The 26,914-nt window shown below is 43.2% G+C and overlaps 1 protein-coding gene across 2 annotated transcripts in view; it reads right to left on the bottom strand.

Moving 5' to 3' along the window:
* The window catches only part of DEPTOR (DEP domain containing MTOR interacting protein), a 193,812-nt gene that overhangs the window by 130,464 nt on the left and 36,434 nt on the right, over positions 1 to 26,914 (bottom strand). The window contains exons 2-3 of one of the 2 annotated variants that reach the window (XM_055287129.2): positions 8,300 to 8,478; positions 6,314 to 6,437 (exon numbers count right to left, since the gene is read on the bottom strand). The exons of the other annotated variant lie outside the window; for it this stretch is intronic. Coding sequence (XP_055143104.1) covers positions 6,314 to 6,437; positions 8,300 to 8,478 — 303 coding nt within the window. The remainder of the gene's footprint in view (positions 1 to 6,313; positions 6,438 to 8,299; positions 8,479 to 26,914) is intronic. 2 annotated transcript variants of the gene reach the window in all.

Genomic DNA, 26,914 nt, shown 5'->3' with positions numbered 1-26,914 from the left:
GAGAAATTGAAGGAAGCAGGGAATTCAATAGACATCTAATGGCATACGGGCATGTTAAGCCAATTCTTCAATCAGGTCTAAACTCCTAAGCAGGATAAAGAGACTAATAGTAGCTGGAGATAGAAACTCCTGCTGCTGAGAAAATCAAGGCCCTTTGGATTTAAAAAAAAAAAAAAAAAAAAAAAAACAACCTAGACTAATGTGTCTATGAACCAGATTAAGAGGGGATTTAGTTCCTCCAAGACCGAGGTTAAATTAAAATTAAGAAGTCTCTTCTAAGTCTGAAGATGAAATCAAGGTTAGTTTAAAATATATATTTCAACTACTGGGTTTAGTAAGGAAAGACCAAATTGTACCTCAAACGCACACTCTCTTTTATAGCTGATTTTATTTGTTACTATACAGAGAACTTGATAAACCTGAATTCAACTTTTGTCTTTTTTTTTTTTTTTTTTTGAGATGGAGTCTTGCTCTGCTGCCCAGGCTAGAGTACAGTGGCACGATCTCAGCTCACTGCAACCTCTGCCTCCTGGGTTCAAGCAATTTTTCTGTCTCAGCCTCCTGAGTAGCTGGGATTACAGGTGCATGCCACCACGCCTGGGTACTTTTTGTATTTTTAGTAGACACAGGGTTTCACCCTGTTGGCCAGGCTGGTCTTGAACTCCTGACCTGAAGTGATCTGCCTGCCTCGGCCTCCCAAAGTGCTGAGTTTACAGGTGTGAGCCACCGTGCCTGGCCAGCTTTTTTCTTGAAGAAATCTATTTTGCCAATCAAGTTTTGCGGTGGGGAACATGCACTCAAAACACTTTCTAACGCCGGGCGCGGTGGCTCACGCTTGTAATCCCAGCACTTTGGGAGGCCGAGGCGGGCGGATCACGAGGTCAGGAGATTGAGACCACGGTGAAACCCCGTCTCTATAAAAATACAAAAAATCAGCCAGGCGTGGTGGCGGGCGCCTGTAGTCCCAGCTACTCGGAGAGGCTGAGGCAGGAGAATGGCGTGAACCCGGGAGGCAGAGCTTGCAGTGAGCCGAGATTGCGCCACTGCACTCCAGCCTGGGTGACAGAGCGAGACTCCGTCTCAAAAAAAAAAAACAAACAAACAAAAAAAACACTTTCTACCATCTTAAGGCCGCATATAGATTCTACATTGTTCTTTTAAGTTATGGGTACTATCCTGCTTATAAAGGTTTCCTTTGAGAAGTAAAAATTGTACTGTTTGGGAAAATGTGACTTATGTTCATGTGTTGAGTGTCTTGGGTACTTGTGCCCATGCAAAATTAAGTGGAGAGCTGTAAGCACCTCCCGAAGAGACAAAATGCTATGCCTTATTCTTTGCATCCTCAGTCCATTTGCTGGCCATAATGAAGACTCAACAGAGCTTAGAGCTTGTTGATGAAAAGTGTATTGTGCCCTGAATGCACTTAGATGAATTCCTCAAAATGACAACATCAGGGCATCAATCCATAAGCACACACCCTCTTTCTCATACTCCCCCAAAGCTGGCAGCAGGAGGTGAGCAATAGCATACACTCATATCTGATGCGGGCCCTGTCCTGTGTGCATACCCCTTAGTCCATTTTACCCCCACAACAAGTCTATGAGGTCAGCAAGGTCAGTATCTCCATTTACTAGATAGGCAAATGGAGACATAGAAAGATAAAGCCACTTGCCCCAAGGCATGGAGCCAAGATTCACACCCAGGTAGCTGGGTTCCTGGGCTGTTATCTGCTATGCAAAGCTGCATCTTAAAATAATTTGAGAAAACAAGAAGAATAGGTGTCACATATTTATATTATTATTTACTACTCTAATAACAGCTAACATTTCCTAGGCTCTCAGTCCATGTCAAGCAGTGTGCTCAGCACTGTAAGATGGATCTCGGTCAGTCCTCCCAACGGCCTTTTCCAGCAGTGGGTCCCAGCCTTATCTCCATGGTAGACTGCAGATCAGAGGGATTTAGGCAGCCTGCTGAAGGTCACAAAGCAAGCAAGTTGTGAAGCTGGGATGGAAGACCCAGGCTGTGTGACTCCAGAGCCTACAGCCATTGCCACTCATTATGCAGGACGATCCACGCCTCCAGTTCCTCTAAAGCTTTCCTCACTCACACTGGGGCAACTTCAAAGGGCCAGCTTCTTGTTTCTTCATTAGCATTTGTTCCAGTGTGTCTCAAGTAAGGTAACTAGAGTGACATACATACTAAGAGCCAGCAGAGTTACTGAAATTGTAGTTTTGAGACCTGGGTTTATCCTACCAACGAGCAGACTGAGAAACACCACTGTGGGTTAGAAAGCCAGGGTACCCAGGCCGGGTGCAGTGGCTCATGCCTATAATCCCAACACTTTGGGAGTCTGAGGCGGACAGATCACTTGAGGCCAGGAGTTTGAGATTAGCCTGGCCAACAAGTTAAAATCCCATCTCTATTAAAAATACAAAAAATCAACCAGGTATGGTGGCACACGCCTGTAGTCCCAGCTACTTGGGAGGCGGAGGCACGAGAATCGCTTGAACCTAGGAGGTGGAGGTTGCAGTGAGCCGAGATCATGCCACAGCACTTTAGCCTGGGTGACAGAGTGAGATTCTTATAAATAAAAATAAAAATAAAAAAGAAAGCCAGGGTTCCCAAAAATCAACATGGTTCAGCAAAACCTCAGTCAGAAACCACAAAGTTTCACAAAGTCCTATTTATAACACAGAACAAACATGCAAGAAAAGAGCCAAAAAGAAATACTGACAATACGCCCACCCCCTCAGAGCTGCTGAGACAGCAGCAGCCCCAACACCGGCCACCCCAGGTTCATGTCTCACCCCGTCCCTCGCAAACTGTGTCAACATCACACGTAAATTACTTAAATGCATTGGATCGCAGATGCTTCCTCTGAAAATGGGCCAGTAAAGTAATGCTCCACCTATTTTAAAAAGAAGCTTAGGTAAAATAATCTAAAGGAAGTGCCTTAAGCGGAGCTTGCAGTGAGCCGAGATTGCGCCACTGCACTCCAGCCTGGGCGACAGAGCGAGACTCTGTCTCAAAAAAAAAAAAAAAAGAAGCTTAACTTACAAATAATAAACATTGTTTTGTTTTGTGTGTGTGTGTGTGTGTGTGTGTGTGTGTTTCTTTGAGACAGAGTCTTGCTCTGTCTCAAAGAAAGGGAGCTTGAACTTGGGAGGTTCAAGCGATTCTCCTGCCTCAGCCTCCCAAGTAGCTGGGATTACAGGTGCCAGCCACCACACCGAGCTAATTTTTATATTTTTAGTAGAGATAGGGTTTTGCCATGTTGGCCAGGCTGGTCTCGAACTCCTGCCCTCTGGTATCTGCCCACCTCAGCCTCCCAAGGTGCTGGGATTACAGGCATGAGCCACCCACATATTACTTCAGCCACCTTCACAATTAACGGGAAGCCACAGGAGTCAGTGATTTAGGGAAAGGGGTGGGAGCGGCATGAGTCCTCTAGGCAGAGGGAACAGCACATGCAAAAAGTATATCAGATTGCCACTTTCCCACTCTCTCCTCTCCAACGGCCTCCCATTACACTTAAAATCACCAATTCTTACCGTGGTTTTCATGTGTCTGTGCCTTTAATGTCTGCCTCTTTAACTGAAGTGCAAGCTCATGAAGGCAGGTGCTTTGCTACAGGCATTTCTAGTGTCTTTAGCATTTCTAGTGTCTATAGCTCAATCTATATTTGTTGAATAATTAATGCATTAATGCATCTCCTGAAGGGAAAGAAGATGCTCAGAGATACACAGTGCTGTGTGACTGGCCCGGAGGATGGAAGGGAGATGCAACAGAACATGAGGCTGGAGTGAGTCTGCTTTCTAGAAGGTGTGAGCAACTTTAACTCTTCTTATTATTATCTTGCCATCATAACTATCCCATTAAGCAATAACAGTTCTCTGCCAGACATTTTCAATTATAGCTGATCCCTGCCCCACAGTGTGGTTATGCAGATCCCAAGAGATAAGCTGTAGCTAGAGAAGAGTGTTATAGGTGCAGTAGCTCATGGCTGTAGTCCCAATGCTTTGAGAGGCCAAGGCAAGAGGATCACTTGAGGACAGGAGTTTGATATCAGCCTGAACAACATAAGGAGACCCTGACTCTACATAAAGTTAAAAAAAAAATTGCTGGACATGGTAGCATAAGTCTGCACTCCCAGCTACTTGGGAGGCTGAGGCAGGAGGATCACTTGAGCCCAGAAATTGAAGGTTACATACAGTGAGCTATGATAATGCCACTGCACTCCAGCCTGGGGGACAGAGCGAGATCCTGACTTTATAAAAAAAAATAATAATAATGTTAATCTTTTTTAATTAAAAAAATGGAAAAGTGTTACAGAATCCACTGGCCTTCATCCATGCATGCATGTTTTGGCCAACATAGAATCATTGTTTGAAAGGAACATCATCATAATTGAAATACCCAACATCTGCTAGAATTTTACAAAAGGAACTAAGAAATTAAAAGAAAGTAGCAACAAAACAAATGCACATGCTCAAGTAAACAAAAGGAGGTACTGATAGATCCCTTCCATTCAAATTCATATGAGTCAGAAAGATGAGAGAGTTTCTCCATTTCGATATAGAAAGCAAGGGATAATAGACTAAGTACAAATTAGGACATCAAATGGTGACCATACCACCTCAAGAAACGGAGACAAGAACTGGGACAGAGCGCATAACACAGGAAGGACATAGTCAAGGGTGGCCATCAGTACTGTGCTCATATTTGGAATGGCTATCATCTGTGAGGTCTTACTACAAACCAGAGACCCTGAGCTAAATACTTAAGCACTTGACACAGTTATCCTTTTAATTCCCACAACAGCACTAGGAGATAGGTTCTATTGCTGCTGTCATGTCACTAATGAGGATACTGAGCTTTACAAAGGTAAGGTGACAGGGCTACACTTCAAATTCTGTCTGGCTTTTAACTATCATGCCAATTAATCTGACCACTCAGACACCCACCCAGACCCTTACCACCACCCATTGTAGAACAGGCTCTTTTATGTGACAAATATGTTTTGTTTTTGTTTTAGTTTTGAGATGGTGTCTCACTCTGTCACCCAGGTTGGAGTGCAGTAACGTGATCCTGGTTCACTGCAGCCGCTGCCTCCTCGGTTCAAGCCATTCTCGTACCTAGCCTACCGGGTAGCTGGGATGACAGGCGCTCACCACCATGGCGGGCTAATTTTTGTATTTTTAGTGGAGACGGGCTTTCACCATGTTGGCCAGGCTGGTTTCAAACCCCTGACCTCAAGTGATCCACCCACCTCGGCCTCCCAAAGTGCTAGGATTACAGGCATAAGCCACCACGCCTGGCTGATAAATATGTATTTTTCAATTCCCTCAAGTCTTGTAATGCAGCCAGGGTTACAAAGGAGGTGCCATTGCTTCTGCTCCTCTTTTTCTAATGGTTGCCCTGGAAAACTAAATGAGGAAGGCAGGATGGTAAAGAGGCCACAGAAGTAGCACATCAACCCAGAGATGGCGACTCAGAAGATTCGAGACCCACCAGCCAAATACTCCTGTGCTACACTATACTTATCTCTTGAAAGAGCTGAAACTTGTTCCTCATAGACATCCTGCAACCTGAAGTTCTCTCACTACTCATCTCCTGGCCTGACCAATTCCCCTGCTCTCGATGCTGCTTCTCTAGTCACTTACAAGCCTGAATCTCCAATTAACACAACAACAGTATTTAAAAGAAAAAAGGGGGCCAAGCATGGTGGCTCACACCTGCAATGCTAGCACTTTGGGAGGCCGAGGTGGGTAGACCACCTGAGGTCAGGAGTTTGAGAAAAGCCTGGCCAACATGGTGAAACCCTGTCTCTACTACAAATACATAAATTAGCCAGGTGTGGTGGCTCACGCCTGTAGTCCCAGCTACTCAGGAGGCTGAGGCATGAGAATCACTTGAACCCAGAAGGCGGAGGTTGCAGTGAGCCGAGATCATGCCACTGCACTCCAGCCTTGGCAACAGAGTGAGACTCAGTGCCAAAACATAAAAAATAAAAATAAGAGAGGAAAGGGGCCTCCACATCATTTGATGGTAAACAAAAGTTCTAGAGCTTTGTAGAATCGACTTAAATACAGAAAATAAGATTTAAGTAAATTCTTTATTAAGAACCTTATGAAATTGACTTATTTTCTGGCAAAGAGAAAGCGAATGCTTGATAGTTTTCTCATATGGAAAAGAACAGTTATGTAACCAGCCCACATAGAAGAGCCACGCTGAAATCAACATAATGAGACTGGCACAGTTCTGCTTCTCTCTACAAGTCAAGATTACAGGGAGGATTTCATGTGGAACATACTTTTCATATAGCCTCTGTCCTCTCATAAAGGCCTTCACTTCGTTATCCAATGGGAAGGTGCCGTCATCCTTTCTAAAGCGGTAGAAGAGTTTGACATCCTTGAATTCCTTATGCTCATCACACACTGAAACACAATATGCACAGAGAAGCAAATGAGAAAAAAAAATCACTCTTATTGAATTACTCAAGTGAAGTATGATGCTAATTAAGAATTATTTCACTACCAAATTCTTCATGCATGCAAGTATCTACCATATGAGCTAATACTTGTAAAATAGTTACATAGTACTTGGTACACAGTAAGTCCTCAGTATTTTTAGCTATTATTATCACCATCACCATCACCATAATCATCATCATCATCATCATCATCATCTTTAGGAAGTTCACATCATTCAATTCATCATGCAATCCACAAATTCTTCTAAAGCATATTGGGGCATGCATCAGCCTCAAAGAATGTGAAATCTAGTGAGGTAAGGAGAAATGTCAACTGTAATTGAAATATGGTATGATAAGGCTACAGAGGTAAGGAGAGAGTGCAATGGGAGCCCAAAGGAAGAGTACCCAGTGCTCCAGGAACACAGTGACCCAACTTTCGAAAAAGAAAGCTTCCCTGAAGAGTTTGCATGTGAGTGGAGACCTGAAGAATGAATCGAAATTGGCCGGGCGCGGTGGCTCACGCTTGTAATCCCAGCACTTTGGGAGGCCGAGGCGGGCGGATCACGAGGTCAGGAGATCGAGACCATGGTGAAACCCCGCCTCTACTAAAAATACAAAAAATTAGCCGGGCGTGGTGGCGGGCGCCTGTAGTTCCAGCTACTGGGAGAGGCTGAGGCAGGAGAATGGCGTGAACCCGGGAGGCAGAGGTTGCAGTGAGCCGAGATCGTGCCACTGCACTCCAGCCTAGGGGACAGAGCGAGACTCCGTCTCAAAAAAAAAAAAAAAAAAAGAATGAATCGAAATTGGGCAAAAAATGAGGGGAAAGGGTTTTCCAAGAGAACAATGGCATGTGCAAAGGTTGAGGCCAGGATGAGAGATTTCAAGAAGACATGTTGGTGAATCTTCATTGAACCCACTGAGAGTAACAGCAGAAACTTCAAAACCATGTAAATGCCCACTGAAAAATGTATAGTGGCATAATAATACATATGTATTATGCAACAGCAAAAATAACAAATAAGACATATACTATCAACGTGGATGAAGCTCACAGTGTGTTGATCAAGTTGCAAAAGAATAAATATGCACTTCTATAATGATAGAAAACTTTTAAAACAATATGATGCATTCCTTAAAGATGCATATACAGACAGGTATAAAGCAGTATACATAGAAATAACCCAAATGCCGGCTGGGCACAGTGGCTCACGCCTGTAATCCCAGCACTTTGGGAGGCTGAGGCGGGCAGATCACCCAAAGTCAGGAGTTCGAGACCAGCCTGACCAATAGGGTGAAACCCAGTCTCTACTAAAAATACAAAAAAAAAAAAAAAAAAGGAAAGAAAGAAAGAAAGAACCCAAATGCCTCTTACAGGGAGGAAGAAAATGCAATCAGAGAGCTACACTGGAGATAAAATAAAGCAAAATTTTTTTTTCTTTTTTTTTTTTTTTTTTAGTTGGAGTTTTGTTCTTGTTGCCCAGGCTGGAGTGCAATGGTGTGATCTCAGCTCACCGAAACCTCCACCTCCCAGGTTCAAGTGATTCTCCTGCCTCAGCCTCCCAAGTAGCTGGGATTACAGGCATAAGCCACCATGCCCAGCTAATTTTGTAATTTTTAGTAGAGATGGGGTTTCTCCATGTTGGTCAGGCTGGTCTCGAACTCCCGACCTCAGGTGATCCGCCCACCTTGGCCTCCCAAAGTGCTGGGATTACAGGCATGAGCCACTGCGCCCGGCAAATGTTTTCTTTCTTAAGTGGGTATGTTCATGAAAAGATTTAGTCCTTCAATTTCTCTCAAGTCACCTTGACTCGTCACCTCACTCACCATGGTGAATAATGCCCCGGTCTGCTAATTTCTGCATGAGTTTAATTGCCGTCTCTCTGTCAGAAGCCTCTTTGTGTTCAATCAGCCAGTCAATCAGTTCTTTTGCGACAAAACAGTTTGGGTAGGTCTTGAGATGATGACGTCTATCTTTAATAACCTTTTCTTCATGCAGCCTGAGCCTGAAAGAAAAATTAGCAATTACTTTGGAAATTTTGATGACAGCACAAATTATTAAACCAATCCCAGAGAGTAATAACATAACAGAAGTTCTAAAGGCATGAGAGTGTCATTGAATATCTTTAGCTCACTTGGTGATTTCCATACTGTCAGAGCTCAAAGGCTCCAGAAAGTGACTCCAGCCTCTGATCTAGACGACAGAGGTAAATAGGAGGGTGAAACAATCACAGCCAACCCAGAACCCTCCTGCCACTCCTGAGAGTGAGAAAAGCTCTCCATCTCCTACTCCGCCTCACTCCCTGCTTTTTCTCTCGCCAGTGGGGGTTATTGTTTCAACCAGCAAACAAAAACCCTAGAAATGCGCTGAAACAAAGTGCACCCTCTTTATCACAAATTGTTCAGGGCCCACCCTACTTGTAGTCATTCATTCATATAACAAATATTAATGAATGTCTACTACCTGCCTGTTAGGTACTTCTAGGCACTAGAGACAAACATCAGGGTGTGGTGGCTCACATCTGTAATCCCAGCACTTTGGGATGCCAAGGCAAGAGGATCGCTTGAGGTCAGGAGTTTGAGACCACCCTGGCCAACATGGTGAAAACCCATCTCTACTAAAAAATACAAAAATTAGCCAGGTGTGGTAGCAGGTGCTTGTAATCCCAGCTACTCAAGAGGCTGAGGCAGGAGAATCGCTTGAACCTGGGAGGTGGAGGTTGCAGTGAGCTGAGATCGTGCCATTGCACTCCAGCCTAGGCAACAAGAGTGAAACTCCGTCTTAAAATATATATATTATATATATTTTTATATATATAATATATATATGTATATATGCGTCTTGAGCTACTACTAGCCAATCTTGCCATCATAAAGGAAGAACCTGCCTGAAAAGAAATACAACACAGAGGAAAGTGGACCAGATAGATAAAGAGATAGAGATAAAAGAGAGAGACAGAGAGATTACAAACAACCCTGTTTGAGCACCTGAATTCAACAGTTCATGAAGCCACCTAACCTGGGTTTAAATTATATGAATCGATACATTCCCTGTGCTTTAGTGAGCTTATTCAGGTATCTGTTACTAATACCAATATTGTCCCAATACACCCTCGAGCTGAGTGCTAGCTTGCGGCTCCATGGCACAAAATGTTGCCACAGTGGTACCTTCAGAGACCACATAAACGGCCAGAGCTATGTACTCTGCAACCAGTGGTTCCAGAACTTCCTAGGGTCTGTTTCTCATTCTCCTATCTCCTTCCCCTGTCCTGCTGTGATATGCACCTGTTGTCCTTGTTCCTAAACTCAAGCAGTTCCCCTAATCTGCTGTTTCTGTTCTGCCCATGGTCTGCTAAGTAGTCAGTATTTAGGATTTAAAATATTTTGAGCAAAAGCCTGATATGAACATCTATGAAGAAAGAAAATGAGCATTTTGGGCATGGAATTTATGACATCTATTTTGGTTGCTCAAAGACTATCTTATGTGCTTTATTACTGCCCTTTGGCTGAGTGCTAACTAATTGGGAATAAATGTTAATGATGCTTACTTACTGTAAATGTTCTACCATCTGCGAATATTATCTAAAACTTAAGAGTCAAGTCATACTATAGGATTGGCTAAGGAAAGGACACAGCAATGAATCCACTAGTAACAGAGATGAGGATATCAGTGATACCAGGAAAATATTAAAGGAGTGGTATCCAATAGACCCAGAAAACATTCTCATAAGATGGTGGTGATAGAGTAGGGCTGCCAGGTTTAGGAAGGAAAAACCAGACAGGAAACCCAGTTAAATTTGAATTGCAGATAAACAGCAAACCATTGTGTAGTAAAAGTATGACCCAAATATTTCATGGGACCTACTTCTACTTTAAAAAAACAATTCATTATACTGTATCTATAATTCAAATTTTAGTGGGCACTCTGCATTTTCTGACAACCTTATGGGGGATATATTTTATTAAACTCGAAGGTTAGTACATTAGGATTAATGTTTTATGCTAAAAAAGAAAGGAACCTACATTGATGCCAGAAGACACTTTGAGTCCTTAGGGCTTCCTCTTCTAGGGAAAGCTAGTTGTGTGATTTTTTTAGAGCACCTGAATTATCATGTTTATCTAAGTATTCCAGAAGATACTTCAACCCATGTGCTTGGAGCCAGACTAGGCTTCATTTGCCAAGGACCAGGTAGGAAATGGGAACTGTAAAGATTATAAATTGGTAAAGCTGGTAGAGTAAAACCGAAGCACAGAATCTCCCTTTCTTCATATTCAGGAAAATAATTTAAAAACAAACAAACAAACAAACAACAAAAAAAACAGCAAACAGAAGTAGCCAGACAAAGAAAAAGAAACCCTAACTACATAAATGTTTTTAATTGGCATCCTAATCAAATTAATGCTGGAACAGAAAACCAGTACCACATGTTCTCTCTTCTAAAAGGGAGCTAAACATTGTGAACACGTGGACATCAAGAAGGGAACAACAGGCCGGGCATTGTGGCTCATGCCTGTAATCCTAGCACTTTGGAAGGCCAAGGCAGGTGGCTCACTTGAGGTCAGGAGGTCGAGACCAGCCTGGCCAACAGTGAAACCCCGTCTCTACTGTAAATACAAAAATTAGCCAGGCATGGTGGTGCACGCCTGTAATCCCAGCTACTCAGGAGGCTGAGGCAGGAGAATTGCTTGAACCTGGGAGGCAGAGGTTGCAGTGAGCTGAGACCACACCACTGCACTCCAGCCTGGGCAACAGAGCAAAACTCTGTGTCAAAACACAAAGTAAACAGGCAACAATAGACACTGGGGCTGATAATGGTTTGACTGTGTCCCCCACCCAAATTTCACCTTGAAATGTAATAATCCCCATGTGTCAAGGGCAGGGCCAGGTGGAGATAATTGAATCATGGGGCAGTTTTCCCCATACTGTTCACGTGGTAATGAATACATCTCGAGATATGATGGGTTTTTTTTTTGTTCTTGTTGTTGTTGTTTTTATTATTTTCATTTGTTTGTTTTTGTTTTTGAGGCAGAGTCTCACTCTGTTGCCCAGGCTGGAGTGCAGTGGTGCAGTCTCGGCTCACTGCAGTCTCCACCTCCTGTGTTCAAGTAATTCTCCTGCCTCAGTCTCCCAAGTAGTGGGGATTACAGGTGTGCACCACCACTCCCAGCTATGTTTTGTATTTTTAGTAGATACGGGGTTTTGCCATATTGGTCAGGCTGGTCTCGAACCCCTGACCTCAAGTGATCCACCCACCTTGGCCTCCCAAAGTGCTGTGATTACAGGCGTGAGCCGCCACACCTAGCCTTGATGGTTTTATAAATGGGAGTTTCGCTGCACAAGTTTTCTTGCCCACCGCCATGTAAGAAGTCCTTTTGATCTTCCTTTGCCTTCTGCCATAATTATGAGGCTTCCCCAGCCATGTGGAACTGACAGTCCATTAAACTTCTTTCTTTCATAAATTACCTAGCCTCAGGTATGCCTTTATTAGCAGCATGAGAATGGACTAATACAGGGGCCTACTTGAGTGTGGAGGGTGGGAGGAGGGTAAGGACCCAAAAACCACCTATTGCCTACTATGCCCATTACCTGGGTGGCGAAATAATCTGTACGCCAAACCCCTGCAACATGCAGTTTATTCATGTAACAAACCTGCACGTGAATTCCCTGAAACAAAAACAAAAGTTGCAAAGAAAAAATAATAAAATAAAAATAAATGAATAAACAAACAAGCAAAAGGAATCATGATATAATAAAGTGATTTAGGCCTGTATTACCGATAGGGTAGATTAGCCTTAAAATACTCTCTACCCATTGAAATGACCAAAAAAAGGCTTTGTAATTTTTGAATAAAGGGAAAAGATGAAAACATAAATAAAGTAGCAGCCAAAAAAATAAGCAGGAGATTTTAGAGTGGCAAAGTAAGGCAAATAGACTCTCACCACCCAGAAGCCTTGTTGCTAAGTCAATGAAATCCTCAGAATTTTCATTAATAACCCCAAAGTTTGAAGAAAAAACACCCATAAATAACTTAGTTTTCTGTCTTCTGATTAGGAGACAGTTGAAATGGCTGTCGGGGAAAGATAGGTGCAACGAAGGAGATGAAAAACTAGACCTTTTCTCTAACAGTGAAGCCTCCCAAGCTCAATAATAAATTTGGGGACCGTTGCAGCGGCAAAAATATCCCTCCATAGCAGTGGGATCCATCTCTGACTATGTGAAATGAACCCTGGGACAGGAAGTTGAACAAAACCTCAGAAGCAAGACTCTCTCCTTCCATCACCGGAGCCCTTAAGCTGTAAAACAATGGAACAAATAATTAGCTATCAAATTTAGCTCAGAGGGGAAAATGACATTCTGAGATGACTTAGGAAGGTTTTAAGGAGATGTCACCTGCCTTTATTTCCGAGCACAGATAGAGTACGGACAGATTGAAAGCATGGACAAAACTGTCTGCATTAAGCATAAACATCATGGGAAAAAGCAAACAGCTATGTGATACTGTGAAGCAAAAATAAATAACACCAAAAAAAAAAGAAAGAAAGAAAAAAGAAAAGAAAGGAAAAACAGAGGGAAGGGAAAAAGCATTCAGTAGATAAGAAGAACCCTGTCTGAAAGAAAACACAGCTGGGCGCAGTGGCTCACACTTGTAATCCCAGCACTTTGGGAGGCCGAGGCGGGCGGATCACGAGGTCAGGAGATCGAGACCACAGTGAAAATATAATAAATAAAAAATTAGCCGGGCGTGGTGGCGGGCGCCTGTAGTCCCAGCTACTCAGAAGGGCTGAGGCAGGAGAATGGCGTGAACCTGGGAGGCGGAGCTTGCAGTGAGCCGAGACTGCGCCACTGCACTCCAGCCTGGGCGACAGAGCGAGACTCTGTCTCAAAAAAAAAAAAAAAAAGAAAGAAAACACAATTCAAGAAACAGACAATTTCCTTAAAGTGGTCTGAACTATAAAAAATTTAAAAACAATTTAAAAAGAACATAAAGTCAAGAAAATAAGGACTCAAAGATAAAATGATTATGAAGAGGGAGATATAGATCTTGGAAAATAAATGGATGTCAGACAGTTTATCAAGCAAATTATAAACTGTCAGGACAAATAAATCACATAGCTGAAAAATGAAATTCTTATTGAAAAAATACTTCAATAAAACAAAGAAGAAAAAGCAATTAAAGCAGATAGGCTGGGCATGGTGGCTCACACGTATAATCTCAGGACTTTGGGAGGCCAAGGCAGGAGGATCACTTGACCTCAGGAGTTCAAACCAGCCTGGGCAACATGGCAAAACCCCGTCTCTACAAAAATACAAAAATTAGCTGGGTGTTGTGGCACACACCTGTAATCCCAGCTACTTGGGAGGCTGAAGTGGGAGCATCACTTGAGCCTGGGAGGCAGAAGTTGCAGTGAGCCAAGATCATGCCACTGCATTCCAGCCTGGGCACCACAGAGAGACCTCATCTCAAAAATAAATAAATAAATAATAAAATAAATAAATACAGCAGATAGAAGTTAATAGATATGGAGATTTTTTAAGCCACTAAATTAATTTATAATATTACCTCGATATACATAATAAGTCTAAACAAAACCAACTAAAATAGCCTCCAGCACACAGATCCAGGGAAGACCTAGGTGATCTTCAGAACAAAAGAGGTGGCAGGAGTATTTCCCAGCAAGCCAATGAGGTTCAGTTCTTCCTTTTGACAACGGGCCCATGTTCTGGGCTGGTGTTTCAGGAAGTGCAGACCCACCAACTCTTCCTGGGTCTGAAGTACTTCCTGGGGAGAAGCACTACACACTATCCCTACTGTCCCACCAGGGCCTGCTACATTTCCACTCCACACAGATTTCTTCATTTCTGACTATCACAGATTTCACCCTAAAATGTCAGTTCTGAGGATAATGAGAAAAACTGGAATAGGAATACAAAGACTTGGTTCTCACCCTGCTGCTGCCAGTAACTCTACAACCTCTGAGCTTAAAATGAAGATAATCTTATGCATCTATGTGCTAGGGACAGTTTGAACTGCTTTATAGGCATTAATCCTCATAACAACTCCCTGAGGCAGTCAATTCTAAAACCACAAATGATACCTATGTAGAGCTGTAATTATTAATAATAAAAACTAAGCACCAGCTTAAAACAACAAAAAAAAACAAGTTTATGTAGGGTGTACTAAAGTCATCCCATGAATCCTTCTAATTAATTCAGTGACAACGACACTGAGTAATTTGTTTAACATGCTCAGAGTGGCAGAATGCAAAATATTAATTCTTAGATGTGATGTCTGTCAGGAATCCAAGAATAATGAAGACCAATTTACTTAGAAATTAAAATGTGGAACAAGCTACTATGTAATTTGTTATATATAGTAGGAGGAGGAATATATTATGAACCAAGAGATAAGTTTTAGCTCCTGTAAACTTTCCAACCTAGAAGAATTATTAGATAGTATTTATCTTTTTTTTTTTTTTGAGACAGAGTTTCACTCTTCTTGCCCAGGCTGGAGTGCAATGGTGCGATCTTGGCTCACTGCAACCTCCACCTCCTGGATTCAAGCAATTCTCCTGCTTCAGCCTCCCAAGTAGTGGGGATTACGGGTGCCCGCCACCATGCCCAGCTAATTTTTTGTATTTTTAGAAGAGACGGGGTTTCATCATGTTGGCTAGGCTGGTCTCAAATGCCTGACCTCAGGTGATCCACCCACCTCAGCCTCCAAAGTGCTGGGAATTACAGGCCTGAGCTACTGCGCCCAGCCTATTTATTTTTAAATACTACAAAATAATTAGCCGGGTGTGGTGGTGTGTGCCTGTAGTCCCAGCTACTTGGGAGACTGAGGCAGGAGAATTGCTTGAACCCAGAAGGCAGAGGTTGCAGTGAGCCGATATCATGCCACTGCATTCCAGCCTGGGTGACAGAGCAAGACCCAGTTTCAAAAAAAAAAAAAAACAAAAACTACAGAATAGAACCTTTCAGTTACTACTTCTATGACCCTTGAGCTTAGGGCTAATTCTTGAACATTCCTGATTTCCACCAATTCCCTGCAAGGGTGGAAGGGGAGAAGCACTACACACTATTCCTACTGTCCCACTGGGGCCTGGTACATTTCCATGTTTAAGAAAACTGAGTATGATGAAGGGGAAATAATTCTGGATCCAGGATATAGCCTAGAACTCAATATTTTTAAACATGTCACCAGGGGTTAAAATCTATAAGAACTGTGTTATTATCTTTTTTCTTTTGTAGTCAGAAACACAGACTTCTAAAAATGAGCTTTGAAAATTGTATATTCCAGAAAAACTATCCCAATAAAGAGATAAAAATTTTCACACTGCACACATATGTGTTTTGCCTGGCAGAGCAAATACTTAATACTTGGTGAACCAATGAATGTATAAGGACCCTAATAGAAATGATGTTCTTTTCAGCTGGGTGCGGTGGCTCACGCCTGTAATCCCAGCACTTTGGGAGGCCGAGGCGGGAGGATCGCCCAAGGTCAGGAGTTTGAGACCAGCCTGGCCAATATGGTGAAACCCCGGCCGGGCGCGGTGGCTCATGCCTGTAATCCCAGCACTTTGGGAGGCCGAGGCGGGCGGATCACGAGGTCAGGAGATCGAGACCATCCTGGCCAACATGGTGAAACCCCGTCTCTACTAAAAATAGAAAAAAAATTAGTCGGGCATGGTGGCGGGCGCCTGTAGTCCCAGCTACTCGGGAGGCTGAGCCTGCAGTGAGCCGAGATCGCGCCACTGCACTCCAGCCTGGGCGACAGAGCGAGACTCCGTCTCAAAAAAAAAAAAAAAAAGGTGAAACCCCATCTCTACTAAAAATACAAAAATTAGCTGGGTGTGGTGGCACATGCCTTTAGTCCCAGCTACTACGCCGGCTGAGACGGGAGGATCCCTTGAGCCCGGGAAGTGGAGGACGCAGTGAGCTGAGATTGTACCACCGCACTCTCCAGCCTAGGTGACAGAGCAAGACCCTGTATCAAAAAAAAAAAAAAAAAAAAAACAAAACTCAGTGCTAAAAGTCATGAGGAAACTGGACCATCAGGAAGGAGAGGGGAGTGGGGGCAGCACAGAGAAGCCAAGAAAGCAACAGGAAGCCCCTGAAGCAGCAAATGAGGGATGCAAGAGGAACAAGTTGCAGGAGTTCCTCAGATCCTTAGAGTTTTCCAGTTCCTCTTCCAAGCCATATGCACTCGTATAATAACCAAGACACTACCAATCCCCTCAGGGGGCTGAGTGAGACTCAACTCCCTGGATCCAAAAGAACCTCACCTACCCAGGAGTTAAGGAGGCCTTCCACCCTGACGCTAGATCCCCTCTTGAGCTTCCTTGTCTCTCTCACCTCCCAAACACATGCATTCCTGCTTTGTACTCTGAATATTCTGAACTCTTCTTCAGCCTCTGAACATGCTAATCACCCTCCATGCCTCTGCTTAGAATGCTTCTTCTTCCTGCCTTCAATAATTCAAAACCATTTGACTTATCTTCAAGGGTCAGCTTTTCAAGGGCATCTCCTCTGTGAACATTTTCCCAGCCTTCCAAAGCCAGAAAACAGCCTTCTTTCTCCTCTACTGTCCCACAGTATTTTAGCACCAACAGTAAAGCATTCATCGCACTGTATTACAACTAGATGACATCGGGGATACTAAAGGAGAGTTGCTTATTTATGGTTGCAATTCTAGTGCGTAGCAAATAGTAGAAGATAGAAATCTCATTGATGTGAAAGTTAATTCGTGCATATTATGTATTCAGCATGGTGGGAAGCATAGATAGAATAGTTTTCTGAGCAACAGAGTCCCAATCACTCCACATTAAACCATAGGGAAGAGTGACCATCTGTATTTTAGCTGCATTTTCAATCCCACTGGCTATGAAATATAAATTAAGAAAAAAAAACCTTCCTATTATTCATCTCAGACAGCTAGTTCACAGGCTTTAGGTTCAAGGTGATTCTGTAATGTTCTATTCCTGTCCAGCTAACCAGCTGCTGAAATTGCATCAGACCATTTCCTCTTCCAGCCCTAAGAGAACAAACATTACTGGGTGCAGGGTGTTAATAATACCTGCAAAATCACTGTCCATCTGATAAGAAATGTAGAAATTGTTTTTCAAAAATAGCTTGCAGAGAACTGTGGCAGATTGTGGGACTCAGGGAACAAAGGGGAGATTGAAACCACATATTCTCATTTTAAAACAGCGTCATAAATCTCAGCCAAAGTAAACAGTTTAACAAACACAGCAAGCCAAATAGTGGGGCTGACAGTGTGAGCCTGTGATTTGGGCAACAGTACTGACATAGATGTGCTTTAAACTACAGCTAGCCTTCTTTCCAGATGTTCTGCAACAGCCAATATCTGTCCTTGGGGATCTGAGAACCCAGGGAAAGTCACTCTTTATCACACACCCTTGAAAGACTTTGAGTCTAAAAGAAAAAAAGAAAAACAGGAAAAATGAAATATAACACACTCCATTTCCTTTTAATGTTTGAACTTATTTTCTAATTCAGATTTTAAATTATCAAAATAATATATCCTCACAGTAGAAAATAATTCAAATATATATAAAAATAAAATTAAAAGTCTCTTTTCTTGGTTCAGATGAACAATTATTAAAGCTGAGTTAACTGGCAATGAACTGATCATTGCTGAAGCTAGGAGATGGGGACATAGAAGGTCACTATACGTTTCTACCTACTGTGCAAAAAATATGTTTCAAGCTTTCCTCGACCTCCACTTTCCAAAGGAACCTAATATAATAGCTGCCTATGTATTCTTACAGAAATCTTCTATGTACGTGTACACATATGGCTATATTTGTATATTTTTTACATGAAATGGGATCATAATACACATTTCATGTAGTTTTGCTTCAAGAAAATGCTTGAATTCTCCTAACCTGATCAGAACAAAACAACAAATACAGACAGAAATAAGAAGGAAAGAGAATAGAACTGGTTTATATAAACAGAGCACAGGTGATTCTGTAGAGCCAGAAGCAATTGGTCTTGGACAACACACACACACACACACACACACACACACACACACACACACACAAAATGCAAATAGCTGCAGTAACCACTTCATAAGGTGTTCCATGGCCGGGCGCGGTGGCTCAGGCCTGTAGTCCCAGCATTTTGGGAGGCCAAGGCAAGCAGATCACCTGAGGTTGGGAGTTCAAGACCAGCCTGACCAACATGGAGAAACTCGTCTCTACTAAAAATACAAAATTAGGCTGGGCACGGTGGCACACGCCTATAATCCCAGCACTTTGGGAGGCCAAGGAGGGCAGATAACAAGGTCAAGACCATCCTGGCCAACATGGTGAAACCCCGTCTCTACCAAAAATACAAAAATTAGCTGGGCATGGTGGCACGTGCCTGTAGTCCCAGGTACTCGGGAGGCTGAGGCAGGAGAATTGCTTGAACCCAGGAGGCGGAGGTTGCAGTGAGCCAAGATCGTGCCACTGCACTCCAGCCTGGTGACAGAGCGAGACTCCGTCTCAAAAAATAAATAAATAAACAAAATAAAAAATTGGCCGGGCATGGTGGCACATGCCTGTAATCCCAGCTACTCGGGAGGCAGAGGTTGCAGTGAGCTGAGATCGTGCCATTGCACTCCAGCCCAGGCAACAAGAGTGAAATCTGTCTCTAAATAAATAAATAAATAAAGGTGGTCCATGCCAAATGTTTCAGTAGCAATGGCTCTGTGAATAAAAAACAAGTCAGAGTCCTAACTCCCATACAGAGCCCTTCCAGGACTCATGTCAAGTTAATACAAAGCAAAGTTCTATGCAAGGTCTGTGTCTTGTCACTGCAATGGATTGAGAGGATAAACACATCCAGGAAGTGAAGGGGTGGATTGCCCCTCTGCACCTGTGGGTTTTTCTCGTTAGGTGGAATGAGAGACTTGGAAAAGAAAGAGACACAGAGACAAAGTATAGAGAAAGAAAAAAGGGGGCCCAGGAGACCGGCGTTCAGCACACAGAGGATCCACGCCTGCCTCTGAGTTCCCTTAATATTTATTGATCATTATTGGGTGTTTCTCAGAGAGGGGGATGTGGCAGGATCATAGGATAATAGTGGAGAGAGGGTCAGCAGGTAAACACGTGAATAAAGGTCTCTGCATCATAAACAAGGTAAAGAATTAAGTGCTGTGCTTTAGATATGTAGACACATAAACATCTCAATGCCTTAAAGAGAAGTATTGCTGCCCGCCTGTCCCACCTCCGCCCTAAGGCGGTTTTCCCCTATCTCAGTAGATGGAATATACAATCGGGTTTTACACGGAGACATTCCATTGCCCAGGGACGGGCAGGAGACAGATGCCTTCCTCCTGTCTCAACTGCAAAGAGGCGTTCCTTCCTCTTTTACTAATCCTCCTCAGCACAGACTGGGCTGGGGGACGGTCAGATCTTTGCCTTCCCATGAGGCCATATTTCAGACTATCACATGGGGAGAAACCTTGGACAACACCTGGCTTTCCTAGGCAGAGGTCCCTGCGGCCTTCCGCAGTGTTTTGTGTCTCTGGGTACTTGAGATTAGGGAGTGGTGATGACTCTTAAGGAGCATGCTGCCTTCAAGCATTTGTTTAACAAAGCACATCTTGTACAGCCCTTAATACATTTAACCCTGAGTTGACACAGCACATGTTTCAGGGAGCACAGGGTTGGGGGTAAGGTTACAGATTACAGAACAAAATGGAGTCTCCTATGTCTACTTCTTTCTACACAGACACAGTAATAATCTGATCTCTTTCTTTTTCCCACAAGGAAGGAAGCATGTTTCATTCTGAATCTCATATATCACGTACTGTCTTTGAAATCAACGTGGATTATTAGCAGAGTGAGACAATGTAACACATATAAGAGGGCATGTTTGCTCATTTCTGTTTGCCAACATAATTTCACAAAGCCTTTGACTCTAATAACGTGTAGCTCTCTAGAAAGATACTTTGAAGACAAAACAGGATAGAGCACACAGCCCCCTAGGTCTCTTGCCAGAGTCACTGTACACTTTAAAAGATAAATGACGCCCCACACGATGGCTCTCGCATATAATCCCAGCACTTTGGAGGCCAAGGCTGTCAAGATTGCTTAAACACAAGAGTACGAGACCAGCCTTGGCAACATGGTGAAACCCCATCTCTAGCAACAAAAATAAAAAAATTAGCTGGGTGTGGCGGCACACGCCTCAGCCTGGGTGACAAATCCAGACCCTGTCTCAAACAAACAAACAACCAAATAAATAAATAAATGATAAAGGACTCTAGTCCTTGCCTTTTCCTACCCATAAGATAACATCTGAAGGGGTTAGTAATTATGCCTCTGTATTCTACAACCAGATGTACTCTTACATCCAAACCTTGATGTGATTCAGCTTAATGTAATTTCTGAACAAGTCTGATGTGATTTTGCATGTACTGAACCTCCACCACCTGTATATAAGCAATGGGCTGAAATACTGTGCTGGGGCAGTTCGATAGAACCTTTCTAAAGGGCTGCTCCTGAGCTGCTGACCCCTGTCTATAGTCCTCAGTAAGCCTTCCAAATAAAACTAACTTTAATTCTTTAAAAGCTTAACTTTTTCTTTGGTGGACAGCAGACATAGTAACAGTAATACCTTACATCTGAATGGTGCCATAATACACTATCAGAGCTGAGCCTTATAATATCCCTCTTGGCTGGGCACCATGGCTCGTGCCTGTAATCCCAGCATTTTGGGAGGCCCAGGTGGGTGGATCACTTGAGGTCTGGGGTTTCAGACCACCCTGGCCAACATGGTGAAACCCCCATCTCTAAAAAAAAAAAAAAAAAAACGAGAAAACAAAAATTAGCCTAGCCTGGTGGCATGTGCCTGTAATCCCAGCTACTTGGGAGACTAAGGCAGGAGAATCGCTTGAACCCAGAAGGTGGAGGTTGCAGTGAGCTGAGATCCCGCCACTGCACTCCAGCGTCCACCCGTTATTCACTGTGTAACTTTGGACAAAGCATTCAACTTCTCAGTGCCTTCACTTTCTTATCTGTAAAATGGGAATGATAGAGTATGTATGTCTCATAAGGTTATTAAGAGGATTAAACGAGAGTCAGATTTTGCCAGAAGTGCCATCAAGAGGCCACTAAGTAGCATTTCAGCTTTTTTTTTTTTTTTTTTTTTTTTTTTAACAAATGAAGTCCTGAATCAAGGAACAATTGATTGGCAACTATTGGAGAGACTTGGCTGTTCTCTTTTGTTAAAGGATTAGAAAGAGAGCCCTTCTGGTGGAGTGGTAAGTCAAAGCAGAGAAAAGTCCAGGTGAGAGAGTGCTTGGCCACTCCTTACTGCGAGGTTTGCTGGAATCAACCTCATCTCTTCTATGGTATCAACCTAACTGATAACCAAAATCACTGAATTGTCTTAACTGGAAAGAAATGTCAGGCAATCTAGTTCAAGTCCTTGCCAATATCACTGTTTTACAGCTGGAAAAACGGAGACTTACAGAACTTAGGTAACTTGCCTCTTTTCCCAGATAAGACTTAAACCTTGACCTCCTGACTGCTACCAGAATATTGGTTGAGTGCCACTGTGGAAACAGAAGTTGCTAATCTAGTGCTTTAACCAAGAGTGGACCGCTAATGAGAGAGCTAGCCTAGAATCTGTTTGTGACAGCCCTGCAAGTCATTTCTGGAAACACCCAGATTATACTCACTCTTGAGAAAGACATTGCATTGCCATGAAATGTTTAGTCCTGGAAACTGAAAACTTCTTCCCTGAGAAGAAACAGTGTCAAGGACAATTTTAGACAAAGACAAAATATATAGAAAGATCAAATATAAAAATATTATTTAAATAATAACTGAAATAGGCCAGGCGTGGTGGTTCACGCCTGTAAGCCCAGCACTTCGAGAGGCCGAGGCAGGCAGATCACGAGGTCAAGAGATCGAGACCATCCTGGCCAACAAGGTGAAACCCATCTCTACTAAAAAATTAAAAATTAGCTGGGTGTGGTGGCACGTGGCTGTATGCCCAGCCATTCGGGAGGCTGAGGCAGGAGAATTGCTTGAACTCAGGAGGCAGAGGCTGCGGTGAGCTGAGATCGCGCCACTGCCCTCCAGCCTGGTGACAGGGCGAGACTCCATCTCAAAAAAAATAATAATAATAATATTGCCCAATATACACCCCCTCATGGAATATAAAAAATACACACCAAGTAATCTGCAGACTGCTGCAACTATTACAGTGAGAGCAGTAATTCTCAAAAATAGACTGTGTTAGAATCACCTGAAGGGCTTGTAAAACACAGAACGCTGAGCCCCACCTCCTGTGGTTTGTAATTCAATAGGTTTGGGGTGGGCCCAAGGATTTGCATTTTTCAAAAGTGCTTGGGGGATTGGCAAGCCCAGCACTTTGGAAGGCCCAGGCAGGCGGATCACCTGAGGTCAAGATTTCCAGACCAGCCTGGCCAACATGGTGAAACCCCGTCTCTACTAAAAGTACAAAAATTAGCCTCGCATGGTGGCAAGCACCTGTAATCCCAGCTACTAGGGAGGCTGAGGCAGGAGAATCACTTGAACCCGGGAGGCGGAGCTTGCAGTGAGCCAAGATAGTGCCACTGCACTCCGGCCTGGGCAACAGAGCAAGACTTCATCTCAAAAAAGAAAAAAAAAGGCTTGGGTGATGCTGATGATACTGATTAGGGACCACACTTTGCAAACCCAGTGGGGTTGGAATGAAACAGAGCCAACATTGCATTACGAAATAAATAAGAGGGTGGGCGCGGTGGCTTATGTCTGTAATTCCAGCACTTTGGGAGGCCGAGGTGGACAGATCACTTGAGGTCAGGAGTTTGAGACCAACTTGGGCAACATGGCAAAACCTTGTCTCTACTAAAAATACAAAAATTAGACAGGCGTGGTGGCACTCGCCTGTCATACCAGCTACTTGGGAGGCTGAGGCAGGAGAATCGCTTGAACTCAGGAGGTGGAGGTTGCAGTGAGCCAAGATCGTGCCACTGCACTCCAGCCTGGGTGAGAGTGAGACTTCTCAAAAAAAAAAAAAAAAAAAAAAAAAAAAAAAAAAAAAAAAGAAAGAAAAAGAAAAAAAAAGAAAAGAAAAGAAAAAAGAAAAGAAGGCTGGGTAGGTATTAAAGCCATTCCCATTTTGATGGGGAAGAAATTTAAACTAGGAAGCCTCATGATTTAGAAGGAAAAGCAGGAGTGCTTGTCCCGCTGATAGGAAAGGATACACAGAGGTGACGCTAGGGAATGGTAAGGCAACTTGACAATTGTCCAAGCCTCGATGGAACAACAGAAGCCAGGGCCTGTGTTGTCTCTAGAAGTCAGGACACCTAACTGAAGAGTATGCATTGCTGCTTTAGGTAACGTGGCCTGCGGAGATCTCTCACCCAACTAAGACCTCAGCTTCCTGAGGAAACTGACTGGATTTATCTCTAAAATCTCTCAACTCAAACTTCTCAGGTTTTTATGGACACCTTGATGAACGTTGAGAAATAAAAACCTTTTATCTGAGGAATATGAGCCCCTTTAAATTATCAGGCTTAGAAAGACATTTAAAAGGTAACAGCAGTCACATCCCACTCTCACTTGAGCTAAATAATTACCTCTTGAAGCCACTTACTTTGTGGGCTATACACTGACACTAAGTAGCCATAAAATGCCATACACCCTGTAGTTCAACAATGTACAGCCAATCACCAATCAATGTTATTTCTGTAAACCAGTGAAAATTCCTGATGAACAACTTTTGTCATTGCCCCCTCTCTTAGTTTGTCCTCTTTTTTCTTTAAAAATGGGAACCTCTCTTTTGTTTTCCAGACCACTCCCCAACGCAACTTGGAAGTGCCTGGTGCTGCAGTCCTCAAACTTTGAGCTTGAATAAACACTCTTTAAACTAGATTCTGGCCAGGTGCAGTGGCTCATGCCTATAATCCCAGCACTTTGGGAGGCCAAGGCAGGCAGATCACTTGAGGTCAGGAGTACAAGGCCAGCCTAGCCAACTGGGTGAAACCCCATCTCTACTAAAAATACAAAAATTGGCTGGGTGTGGTGGTGGGCGCCTGTAATCCCAACTACTCAGGAGGCTGAGGAGGGAAAATCTCTTGAATGCAGGAGGTGGAGTTTACAGTGAGCCAAGATCAGGTCACTGCACTCCAGCCGGGGCAACAGAGCAAGACTCCATCTCAAAAACAAACAAACAAAAAACAAAACAAAAACAAAAAAACAAAACTAGATTCTGATCCTTTTTATTATTTTAGGTTGACAGCCTCTAGGATACATCCTCACACACAAGATCAAAATAGAATCAACTGTGTTGGGCACATTTTGTACTGAAAAAATCTACCGTAAGCCACAAGGCCAGGGAGCACAAAACAGCAAATCTCATTTCCTTTGGGCTTCCAAATAAGGGTGAACACATTAAAGTGAATCTTGTGCTAAGCATGCTGTACAAACACTGTCTAGGGTTATGACCATCTATTTTCAGTTCACAGGACAGACGCTGAGGCTGCCAAAGTGCCACAGGCTTTGAGTGTTGCACGTCTATAACTTGAGAATAGACAAGGTTTTTCTGGATTTAAAAATATTTCAAATCTTCAGAAGTGTTCTCAGGAACATCCACAGCTATCACGGAGGCAGCTTGCAGATAAGGGGCTTGCAAAAATTTCTCAAATGAAACACATTTATTGATTCCCAACTGCATACCTGGCATAGCTTAAACAACTGTTCATGCTGGCCCGGTTTCTGGAGTTCAAGGATTATGTAACTGAAACAGGTGTTGTTTCTTCCAAATGGAAATGTCGTATTCTATATGTTAGGGAATTGTGTGCGTGTATGCCAGTCAAATTTCCTTAATATGTTAAAACTCAATCTATCCAACATTATTTTCCTCTTCCAATTTTAGCCCAATCCTTCCTTTCTGCCTCTTCCCTATATTTAGGCTACTCCCTTTTCAGAATATGCTCTCCCTCTTTTCCTATTTATCCACCAAACTCAAATGCCTCAGCCGTCTTCCATGATGCGTTCTTTCATCCAACAGATATGATCTACTTCTAAAACGCTCATGTTTACCTATATAATATTTTGTATTACTTTAATCTTATTTGCACTAATTCTCTTCAATTATACTACAAATTTGATGAGTAAAAAACTATCATCCTTCTTTCATATTTCCCAAAGTGTGTGGGACAGGGCTTAGGGTAAATGATACTCCGTGAGTATAAAGGTTTGGATTTTCATCTTTGTTTCAAGGCTGGACAGAAAGAAACCACAGTGTAGTACAGAACGCAAACCTTGAGCCTCTAGTGTGGGGTCCTTTGATAGCTGTGTTGATAGCTGTCATGTCCATGGAAGGGAAGGACTTCAGAATGTTTCTGCCATCACCTTTCTATTAATATGAAGAAGTATTTGGACTACCCATGTGTGTGTTTAGTTCCACTGGATAAGAAATGTTACATAACCCTTCCTTCAGGAAGGAACCTGTTATTCTTCACAGAATGTGTACACAGCAGGGGCCGGGTGTGGTGGCTCAGGCCAGTAATCCCAGCACTTTGGGAGGCTGAGGTGGGCGGATCACCTGAGGTCGGGAATTCAAGACCAGCGTGACCAACGTGGTGAAACTGTGTCTCTACTAAAAATACAAAATTAGCCAGGCATGGTGGTGCATGCCTGTAATCCCAGCTGCTTGGGAGGCTGAGGCAGGGGAATCACTTGAACCGGGGAGGTGGAGGTTGCGATGAGCCAAGATCACGCCCATGCACTCCAGCCAGGGTGACAAGAGTGAAACTCCGTCTCAAAAAAAAAAAAAAAAAAAAAGAATGTGTGTACATAGCACGGTCCTGGCTGTTGCTGAAGCTCTGTCTGCTGTCAGGATCCAGGCAGGTCTGGATAGGTGTAGCTCAGGCTCGTTCACAGGGCACTCCAGGAGACAATGGACAGCTGAGCAAAGAAGTCAGAGCATTAGCTAGCAGGGAAATTGATAGAAGGCCACGGTATCTGGTCAGTCCCAAAGATAAAGAGCCAACACTGAAGGTGCTCCTGTTCACTAAAGTCCTGTGAGGCAATGGGCAGAGGCAGCTCTGCTGTGTTGAAAAGATAAAACGGCACCCACCAAAAATGCTGAATACTGAAAATCTCAGACGCAGTGATGAAAACATACACACACAAACACACACACCTCTAGGAAACGAAAAAGTCACAAATGATCCCAAACCACTCCACATTAAGCATTTTGGGGGTTAACTATCTCTTACACATCATTAACTCATGTAGTCAAATGTTTAGGCCATCTTTGGTACTCAGTGCAGACATCAAATACACTTGGTACTGTGATTTCTTTTTATGTCTAACAGAATGTGAGTTAAAATGAAGCCTGCGGGCTGGGCACAGTGGCTCACACCTGTAATCCCAGCACTTTGTGAGGTTGAGACGGGTGGATCA

The sequence above is a fragment of the Symphalangus syndactylus genome, chromosome 7, assembly GCF_028878055.3.
Source record: "Symphalangus syndactylus isolate Jambi chromosome 7, NHGRI_mSymSyn1-v2.1_pri, whole genome shotgun sequence".
In the NCBI taxonomy this organism is placed as follows: Eukaryota; Metazoa; Chordata; class Mammalia; order Primates; family Hylobatidae; genus Symphalangus; species Symphalangus syndactylus.
This window is presented reverse-complemented; position numbering and strand designations above follow the sequence as displayed.